Source organism: Nicrophorus vespilloides, unplaced genomic scaffold, assembly GCF_001412225.1.
Source record: "Nicrophorus vespilloides isolate i.1.1-1 unplaced genomic scaffold, Nicve_v1.0, whole genome shotgun sequence".
Classification (NCBI taxonomy): domain Eukaryota; kingdom Metazoa; phylum Arthropoda; class Insecta; order Coleoptera; family Silphidae; genus Nicrophorus; species Nicrophorus vespilloides.
Window position 1 is genome coordinate 21670 of NW_017097154.1, and position 10904 is coordinate 32573.

A 10904-nucleotide genomic window follows, 5' to 3' on the forward strand; every position below is an offset into this window, starting at 1 on the left:
TCAACACTTAATGAATGAAGAAAATACACTTTAAATTTCGTCATGGGAAAGTTCGTTTTATGATCAACTTCATAAAATGTTTAAAATTGAACGTTGTAAATAACTAATCGCAGTTGTAAATAAGATATTGATTTGGAAATACAATTTTTGAGGTAAATAATGTTTAATTAATTTAAATCTGAAAAATATATCAGAAATTTGGTTATAAAAAAGTTAGATAATTCGAAAATAAAATAATCTGATAAGATTTTTTCTGAAATCATAAAACTTTTTAAATCGGTAATTATTTTTAAAACATGTAAATTTAAGATAAAACTATGGCCTTTTCTAGATTTGGGATATTTGCTCAATTCTTGTGGAAATGTTATTATAAAATTTAGAGAATTCGTAAATAAAATTTTAAATTTTCTTTAAATTCATAAAACATTGTACATATTTTATGATTGCAAAAGAAGTAGTTTTTAATTGTGCTTATTTTTATAATACATCTGTTACGTAATATCAATTAATAGCTGAATTATTTAAATTTTTCTCTAATTTTATTCATCTTCATATTTTATTTAATTACTCTGTAACTATCTAAGCTAATTAGATTATCCAAAATTATAATTAAAGACAAAACTAAGAACATTCTTACATATTTGTGATTTTTACTATTTATTCAGAAATAACCTGTGAAATTTAAGTGCATGAAAATGCTTAGTCTTTACATTTTATTTCATTACTCAATAATCAAAAACGGTAATTACTTTATAAAACAAGTAAATTCATCATAAAACTACGGTCTTTTCTATATTTGGGGTATTTGCGTAATTCTTGTGGAGATGTTATTATGAAAAATTTAGAGAATTCGAAAATAAAATAATCTAATAAGATTTTTTATATTTCAAATTTTCACTAAATTCTTAAAACTTTGTACATATTTTATGATTGTCAAAGAAGTAGTTTTTAATTGTGCATTTTTTGATATAACTTCTGTTACGTAATATCAATTAATAACTGAAATATTGCGATTTTTCCATATTTTTATAGATTTTCATATTTTATTTAACTACTCTATAACTATGTAAACTCATTGAATTATCCAAAATTATAATTAAATACAATACTATGGGCTTTCTAATGAGGCCACAGACATATTTGTGAATTTTACTATGTCAAATTTAAGTGCATGAAAATGCTTAGTCTTTACATTTTGTCATTACTCAATAATCAAAATCGATAATTATTTTATAAAACATGTAAACTAAAGATGAAACTATGGTCTTTTCTAGATTTAGGGTATTTGCTCAATTCTTGTGGAAATGTTATTATACAATTAAGAAAATTTGAAAATACAATAATCTAATAAGATTTTTAATATTTCAGATTATTTGTAAATTCATGAAACTTTGTACATATTTTATGATTGCAAAAGAAGTAGTTTTTAATTGTGCATATTTTGATATATCTTTTGTTACGTAATATCAATTAATAACTGAAATATTGCTATTTTTCGATATTTTTATATATGTTCATATTTTATATTATTACTCTATAACTATCTAAACTAATTAGATTATCAAAAATGATAATTAAAGATAAAACTAAGAACTTTCTAACGAGCCCACCTAGATATTTGTGATTTTTACTATTTCTTCAGAAATAACCTGTCAAATTTAAGTGCATGAACATGACTTTACATTTTATTTCATTACTGAAACAGTAAATATTTTATAAAATATATAAATTAAAGATAAAATTTTTCTAGATTTAGGTTATTTACTTAATTCTTGTAATAAGCTGTTAACATTGAAATTGCAATATTTGATCCAAATAGAACATTTAAATTTTTGTTAATTACATTCGCAATTAACACTTTAAGTTTGCATCATTTGATATGAGCATTTGTAAGAATCATTAATTAATAAATAGGATTTAAAGACTTTTCGAAATATTATAAAAAAACAATGAGAAAACAAGGTTAATATTACCGATTAATGTAAAAAGTGTTATAATTCTTATATATTTCAGAATTATTTAAGTACTATTACGCCTCAGTTGTTATAACAATTGTTACATAATGTTAAATAATGGTTTATTTAATTATTTGATAACCACAAACACTACTCAGATCATAAAATGTTCAAACTGTAGATAAAAATATCACCTTTAAAATTACGCTATAGCCAGATTTCTGGTATTTACCATTATTCTGTAATAAATTATTAAAGTGAATTAGAAAATTTCAAAATTTAAATTGGTTGGCGCTAATTGTCAGTGAGGCCACACACTTAACGTTGTAGATGGCTGCGCCATCGGTGGACAAACTGTAGAGTTTCAATAAGACTTGGCAGGCCTGAAGAGAATGTCAAGTTGACAGCGGAACTGACAGGTGACAAACATTTATCAAAATATAATCTAAATTTTTGACGTTTAGGGCCAAATTAGAAAGATTCAGTTGACAGCTGCCGTACCGTAGAACGTACCGATGGTATCTAAATTATTTGTTTACATACATACACATAACATTACTCATCGTGCCTTTTACTACAATAACATTATTTTGACCCTAATTTTGAAGGTGAGAGGACTGTTGTTTTGTATATACATCCACTGCTCTCCAGCAGTTTTCCCCCCATCTAAATCCAAAACATCTAATCCGATTGGGAGCACACCACATGCAATGCACACACCCGCACCCCCATTTGACAAGATCTGTTGTTATTTTGCCCACTTGACATTGGCATTGACTCACAATTATAGAATTCCCCTGTTAGTGTGTGTGTTTGTGTGTATAAGTGCCTTGCACTGTGCCAGCTTCATCTGCATGCCAATATGTATATAAATAATTAAAATCGGATTGCCACCAGCAAAGCAGACCATTGCATCTCTATCCCTGTCCCAGAACTGTTGTTTGTTTTGTGATTGGTGATGTCAGTAAGTGCATGCAATAAGTGTTTGTGTATGCGGTGCAGCCAAGAATGTGTTGTCATCTGGAGATTTGCAGTTAGTTTTGATGGCATATTTTGTTGGTCTGTTTCAGATTTGCAGCGGATATGAGTAAAATGAAAGTGAAATTGGTTTGATTGATTTCGCTCGTTTTGCGCTCCGAAGCCGCCCACCATCACACCTGAAACCATGGTAAATTCATGACAAATCCAATAACTTTTTTCCGAGAAACCGCAACAAGCAAGCAAACAAAACCCTTAAGTAACAAAAGCAAATATAAACACAGGACATATTAAGAGAGATTTCTATTATATAATTATCTATCGAGAATTATTTATATTTAAATAGCAGAGAAATTAATCATCTATAATATATATATATAGTGTATTTAAGTATATATATATATGCACATATAGAGAAGAGTGTATGTATGTATATATAGAAGAATACAATTAAACAATTGGCGTGTGATTACGATGAGCGAGAAGGCCGATCAAAAATGGATCTGTGATTATTGCACGTACGAAAACTTCCCGTGCGCTATAAAATGCACGATGTGCCGGGGCCCGAGGCCTTTCAAGAGCGAGGACATCTTCGGTTTGTACGATGGAGGAGGAAGCAACGAGATCAGCAGCACTGCAACCAGCTCGTGCGAGAACAAACCTACGAACAAGTGGTCATGTGAAGCCTGCACCTATCTGAATGCTCTTAAGGAGAAGACGTGCTCGCAGTGCGGTAAGAGCAGACACACCAATGCGAATAATCTGCATGAGCACATCCAACCACTGAAGATCACGCAGCACTCGGATCTGGCGCAGAGCTTGTCCAGATCGAGGAACAACAGTCCTCCGGCGAGCGTCACCAATCTGGAAAACAGTCGCAGGACGAAGGAGATCAAGTGGACTTGCTTTGTAAGTAGTATAATTGGGATCGGCTGTAATTATCGAATCTAATGACTCGTTAATCCGTAGATATGTACTTACGAAAACTGGCCGAAATCTACGAAATGTGCAATGTGCGGAAGTCTACCAAATAACAGTCTCCGTTCACAAGCGTCTAGTCTAATTATGCCTTCACCAGATAGAGATATCGATGCGTGTTTTAAAGAAGACAGGATTAGAGGAACATCAAATAACATGATAGGTAAGAAACAGTTTATTCATCTCATGGGATTCTATTTAGACTTGGTAATATAAAATAATCAAATTGCGTATTGTGAGTTTAAAAATGACAATAATATATTTATTATCCATGGTTTTTGCCAAGGAAGCAATTATATGAGCATTCGAAGTGCTTATATTTTTGGCTCTTGAGTTTAAAACCTTTCGAGCTGCCAGCTCCCTGTTGGAATCTGCGGGATGTAAAAGCAAGCACGTGTGGTTTCGTTCGGTCGTTTCCGTCCATCTTCGGCATTCCTCTAGCGCAGCCATTTACCATTAGAAAGTTAAAGTAAATTATTACTTACATTCTAAAATAAATAGAAAATACTTTTTTTTTTATTTATTTCTAAATATTTTACATGTTATCAAAAATTTGTGAAAATAATATGGAATATGCAATTAATGTTTGCGGTTTAAATGTACGTCGATATTGTAAAAGTCATTATTCGAATTTCATTGACCGTGAAGGTCATTGCAGCAATTTACATTTGGAATACAATAGGAATTTGAATGACTATTTTAATTTAATTGATGGGTGGGCGTATGTATTATTTCTTATGTAATTATTGATGTTTGTTTTTTTTTAATGCAGAATCTACGATGTCACAAAGTCCGAACAATTGCGAATACGAACGTAAACTGCGTCACCTGAAGCGACAGGCCGACTGGAGTTGGTTGAACGCGTGTCTAGGAGTCATCGACGGTGATCCAAACCCTGTAGAAGCGTACCTGTCATCAGGAGGTGATCCCACGAGGACTCTGACCGCCTCCGAAGTGGCAATCCTCAATAGATCATCCGCCTTCGACGTTGGCCACACCCTTGTGCATCTGGCCATACGGTAAAACTCTGCGCCATTCCGGAATCCGACGATATACTAAGTGCCGTTTCGTAGGTTCCAGAAGGAAGATCTTTTGGCGATACTGCTTTCTCAGATCGAGGGTTCGGGCAGCGGAGTTAAGCGGGTTCCCAGCTACGTGGCACCCGATCTAGCAGCCGACATCCGAAGACACTTCACCTCGACCATCCGACAACGGAAGGGCCATTTCCCATGCAATTACGTGACCGAGCTGCCGACGTTCGCGTTACCCGCCGGTGCGCACCACATCGCCAGGTCCGATATCAGTATGCATTACTAATCCCGGGATCATTTTAGAGGTGGACGAGCTGCCGGGTCCCGTCCAGGAGCAGCTCTTCACCGAGCTGCTGGATAAGGACGCGCAGGAGCAGCTGGAAACCGATCCGGCTGTGATTAACTGGTCTTTGGAGTTGACTGTCCGTCTGGGTTCCAGGTTGTACGCGCTTTGGAACCGTTCGGCCGGTGATTGTTTATTAGATTCTGTGATGCAAGCTACGTGGGGCGTTTTCGATAGAGACAACACATTACGCAGGGCTTTGGCCGAGAGCTTGAGCCAAAGCGGAAGAGTGTAAGATGGATAATTTCAATGTAAATACCAAATTTTCATTCGTTGCTTTTCGCTCAGGTTTTATCCACGCTGGAAGGAGTACGAAGCGAGCCACGCCTCTTTTCTTCAGTATTCTCTGGAGGAGGGACAGTGGGAGGAAGATTGGAGCAGTTTATTATCCCTGGCTAGTCAGCCGGGCAACAGTCTCGAGCAGCTGCATGTTTTCGCCTTAGCACACATCCTTCGAAGACCCATCATCATCTACGGCGTCAAATACGTAAAGAGCTTTCGCGGCGAAGCTTTAGGATATGCTCGATTTGAAGGTGGGATTTCATACTTCACCTTTAACACCATACTTACTAATGTTATTTGCGTAGGCGTTTATTTACCTCTGCTGTGGGAGCAAAGCTTTTGCATACGTACACCCATCGCCCTTGGCTACACGCGTGGACATTTTTCCGCGCTGGTACCTTTAGAGCCCTACAGTCGTCTGGATACACGCCCCTCGACTCAACAGACTGACCAATTGCAGAGCACCTTTCTACCGCTCATGGACAGGGACAGAAAAATCCTACCCATCCATTTCTTGACGGAAGCAGAGGTAAATATTCATACATAGAACATTTTTTAATTGCATGTTGCATTCCATAAATTAATTTTGCTGAAATTCCATAATTTTCACCTAAGATGAAAATATTTTTTCTCAAAATATTACTAAAAATCTCATATGAATATCATTAGAAAATATGCATTCACTAATTTTATATACAATTTAAATTTACTCCTGCTTAAACTATAATTAAGTTTTATCTATATTACTTATTGTTAATTGCTATTTATTTTAACTAAAAACTTTTTCATTATAGTACTGGGATTATCAAAGGTACGAAAAAAATAATGGTTTATTTGAACTTGTATTTTTCGTTTAACCGTATACTGAAATACTGACCTTGGGTTAAGAGAAACAAATATTGACATGAATTGTACTAATTGTAATGGTTTGTTATTATAGTTGGGCCGCGAGGAGACGATTCTGCGGCAATGGTTGGATGTCTGCGAGACGGAAGGAGGTATCCTGGTGGCACAGCAGCTGCTACACAAGAGGCCTTTGCTTGTTGCTCAAATGGTTGAAGAATGGCTAAACCATTATCGAAGATTAGCGTAAGTCTTCAATCTTTTTGCTTATTCGTAATCTTAAGTTCATGCGCGTTGTAATGAAATTACATAAAGAAGTCGATTTTTATACAGTACAACTAGTTTATGAACGCGGCATTCATATGAAAATAGGTTGTTGCAAACTTTTCACTAAAATATATTCAGTATTTTCTTTCATATTATTATTTTTATTATAATTATTTAGTTTTTTTTTAATTATGAAAAATATAATTAATTGTAGACAGAAAGACTACAAAAGCGACAACCTATTGAGACTAAAATCATGAACATTCCATCTGGTTCTCTGTTATAATTTTTCTTTTAATGCAACGAAAATATCCGCAGATTGTGAATCGAACGTGCGTCCTCCGTGCCCGCTCTGAAATTATGTAAGACATTATCCGGTAAAGACATTATGTTTTTATTTTTTTAACAACTCACCAATTTGTTTTTGTACCACCTCCAACTTTTGTTGTTGCTCGCTGTTCTGTTTTGTCCACAATTGTGTACGTTGACTGACCTGTCACGGTGTGGGGTGGGGAGTAACCGCTTTCATCTTAGACTCAGCTTTTGAGAAGCCACGCCTACTTTTACATTCCACTGCCCCAATCAAAATCAAATTAAAACCAAGAACACGCCCATCGACGACAGCCGACCAATGAGATTGCTCCGTTTCTTTTTATAGGCAGATGACATCGGCGCCCTTCGTGCGGCCCATTCCAATTCAAGACTATTCCAGCGAGGGCGACACCGACGAGGAATAACGAAAGCTGAACCTCGTACCATCTCGTCGTTCAGCACGGTAGCCAAATGCAGCCTCTTCTTGTAACTACTCTCCGCAGCTCTCCTCCACGTATTATTTTTAACATTACTACTACTATTATTAATATTATTTCTCTCCACTATATCCCCCAATTATTATTTTTTTTTTATCTCAACGGAATATTATTTTCCCTCTATTTCACACATCTTTATCTCTATCTCTCCACAGTAGGAAAAAGAAAGTTAACAACACTTTGAAAGCTAATCGATTACGCGTATACATTATATATATATACACTTAACAAAATCGTCAATCGTCGACTTTTAGTGGTAATTTTTATTGATTGTTGTATCGTATTATATATATAATTTTTTTTCTTATTCTTAATTTTTCCCCTCTTGCAGCAAAGTACATAGTCATAGGGGGGAGTGGGTCAGGGATTGGTATTAATTGATGATTCAAGCGAAGCTTCTTAAGTTACTGCAAACAAAAATAATTCATTTTTTTCTTTTCTTTTTCGAAACACGTTAAGTTTTCCTTGGTTGACGACGTACTGCTTAGTACGGTTTGGGTAGTAGTGAAACGTGCTAAACGGGATCATAGAGAAGTTGTCGAGTGAACTGTAACACAAGAAAAGAGTTTTCTCACGTAACTATTAAATAATATCCCCTTTTCCTCTTTCTTAAATAACACTTATATTTAACACACTCTTTCTCTATTTCTCTCTCATTATTATTACCATATTTTTTTTGTCACTCTTTAAACGATGTATTATATTAATTATTATGATTTTCCTTTAATTTTTTTTGTTTGTTACTCAAGCAGAAAATGAACCAAAAAAAACAAATATGATCATACTACGGCAGATTTAACGAAATTTCTAATAGATTTATTATTATTATTGTTTACTGTTTGTTTCAATCTTTATTTATCTCTCTTTCTCTATCGGGTAGGCCTTTATTTATTTAATTTTTTTCTGTTTTAGCTTTAGGGATTCTATAGTACAAAGACAAATCTTTACAAAACTTATAAATATATATATATTTAAATACATATATAAATTATATTGAGATGATATGAAGAATGATACACACGCTACTTAAAGAAATAATTAAATAAAAAAAATAGTAAAGAAAAGTTAAAAAAATTTCATTGACGATTAAAATTTGTTGCATATAATTATTTATTTGTTTTTCTCACATTGTTACGAATTCGACTGTGTTAATCGTTTGTTTTTTTTTTCTTGTTTCGTTGTTTTTTTTCTTGTATATTGTTTCGTGTCGTCACCAAATTATTAAAAATGGTCACCGGTTATAATTATTTTTTTTTATTTGTTTCAACTCCTATTATTTATTTTTTTGATTTTTTTTTTCTTCTCTTGGCTTTATCATTACTTATATACATATATTTTTGATCTTAATAAATTATTAATTTATTTATTTTTCATTTTCTTTTGTTTAGATTTTGTTTCTTTGGTCGGTGGTTCTGAAATTTGCAAGAGAGAGATTTTCTGATTGATTGGATGTAATTTATGTAAGAACTTTATAACATTTGTTACAAATATTAACAACTTTTTGATGAAAGCATTAAATCAAAGTCTTCCCATTCAAGTTAACACTATAAATCTATTATAAAAGAAATGAAAAAAAGTGTTATGTCTACACTTTCTTCATATTGACATAACGACAAGTGACGTTGATGTCAATATTTGACAGTTTACGAAAGTTAAGCAACGTGCGTCGTGGAAATTACTTAAAATGACATTATGACATCTTAAACGTCACTTAACTTTTCCAAATTAAAATTTAAAATAGATTTGATTACAAAACTATAATATTTATTTTCAATCATAAAAATCTGCACTTAACTATAGCTAAAACATTGTTAATATTACAAATTATAATAGAATGCTCACAATAATGATGAACAGAAATCAAATCTCTTTCGTGCATTTCAAAACCATCCAAATCCAAGCTTTAGTATGCATCCAAGACAGTATTAAGTTAGTGATCTTGCATATAGACATGACAAATAAGACGTTGATATTATTGGATCCCAGCCTCGCACGTAATAAAGAACGTTTTAGCATTGTTAAATGGACGGAGGAGACATAGTGATATTAACGACACTCTTTAAATGTAAAGACAAAAAAAAATCATAAATTTATCTAACGTTAAGTTAACACGATCTTTAGTTTAAACGAGCTATAGATTTAACATGTGATTTATAATATGTGTAACATATAGAGCAAGTGATATATAAATACTTCAAGAAAATTTAATTACATCCTTGTCTAATTTTAAGTTAACTTAAATTAAAGTTATAGTTGTAATATTTGAATCCCAGTTTCGCGTTATTAAGACTGCTTTATGTATGTTAACATAGACCAAGTGATATATGAAAATGAACACTTTCTCCAAAAATGAAAAAACAAACGTTATAGATGTAACGTATGAATCTCTTGATTTTTGTAAACAATTTTTAAGGCTGTTAAAAATTACGTCGAAAATCTCTAAATCTTAATTACACAACTTTTTCTAATGTTAAATTTTATATAAAATTATAGATTTAACGTTTGATGTTAATTGCTCGAATTTTCATAATGAACTTAATTTGTAGACTTAACATTAGAATTGGTTGAGTTATGAACGGCGATTATTGTAAGTGATATAAATGAGTTTAGTAAATTGACGAAAAATCATAAAATATTATCAATCAAGCGCAACTTTATCCAACGTTGAGTTAATGTAAACTTAAGTTAAAGTTATGATCTTAACATTATATAGGATGAGTTGCGAATAGCGTAAGATCTTAAAGTAATAATTGACTTAGTTAAAAACAATAAGTTGTCTTTCCGTCCGATTAATTTAGGAGACTTTTACTGTATCAACTTTTTTGGGAAAATGTACGTGATTCCTTCAATCTGTTAATTAATTAATTTAAAAAAAAAATCAATTAATCAATCAAGGTTTACTTTTGCAGATTTGCAGAGGTTGGGAACCAAAAAAAAATATATATAAAAGTAACAGGAAAAAAAAACCAACAAAAATAATAACGATTTGCTTCAATTTAGCCCACGTAAACTGAATAATTTTAGACACAATAATCCATGTACAAAACGAAATATATATAAAAAAAAAACCGTTTATTTTCTTAATCGATGCGGCTTAATCGACGGTTAAACTAATCACTTGTTAAAGTAGGTAGTAATACTGATGTGGCAAATTTCGTTGAGCACGAAACCAAAAAAGAAAAACCTATTGTAAAGAGATACAAATTTTATTTTATTTTTTAATAACGACAGAGAGGAAAAACTCTCTGAATTCGACTCGATAGGAATTTAAGATGTTTAAACTTTGCGGTGATCGGAAAATAATGTAATTAAAAAAAAAAACTAATAATAATAAAATAAATATTAAGAATCTTGGTGAAATGGAAAACGCTTAAATAAATACAAAAGAAATATGAAAATCAGGAGGAAATATTGAAAT

General features: G+C 32.4%; 1 protein-coding gene and 1 long non-coding RNA gene across 4 annotated transcripts; both read left to right on the forward strand.

Annotated features, from left to right (window-relative positions):
* The first annotated feature begins 2380 nt into the window (after positions 1-2380).
* Positions 2381-3101, forward strand: LOC108559185. Its single transcript, XR_001890930.1, has 2 exons — positions 2381-2563; positions 3026-3101. It is a non-coding gene; the product is annotated as an uncharacterized LOC108559185 (long non-coding RNA).
* A 219-nt stretch (positions 3102-3320) lies between these two features.
* LOC108559186 (ubiquitin thioesterase trabid) lies at positions 3321-8051 on the forward strand. Of its 3 annotated transcripts, none has more exons than XR_001890931.1 (10): positions 3321-3842; positions 3903-4074; positions 4684-4930; positions 4985-5184; positions 5246-5516; positions 5574-5818; positions 5873-6096; positions 6508-6656; positions 6996-7054; positions 7336-7426. XR_001890931.1 is itself a non-coding variant. In XM_017916357.1 (10 exons), exons 1-9 carry the CDS (start codon positions 3408-3410, stop codon positions 7000-7002), a joined length of 1950 nt encoding a protein of 649 aa, XP_017771846.1. In that variant the 5' UTR covers positions 3321-3407; the 3' UTR covers positions 7003-7039; positions 7336-7426. The 3 variants fall into 3 exon arrangements, 2 of the variants coding, with proteins under 2 accessions (XP_017771846.1, XP_017771845.1); XM_017916357.1 differs by having other exon boundaries at positions 6996-7039; XM_017916356.1 differs by lacking the exon at positions 6996-7054 and having other exon boundaries at positions 7336-8051.
* The last annotated feature ends 2853 nt before the right edge of the window (positions 8052-10904 follow it).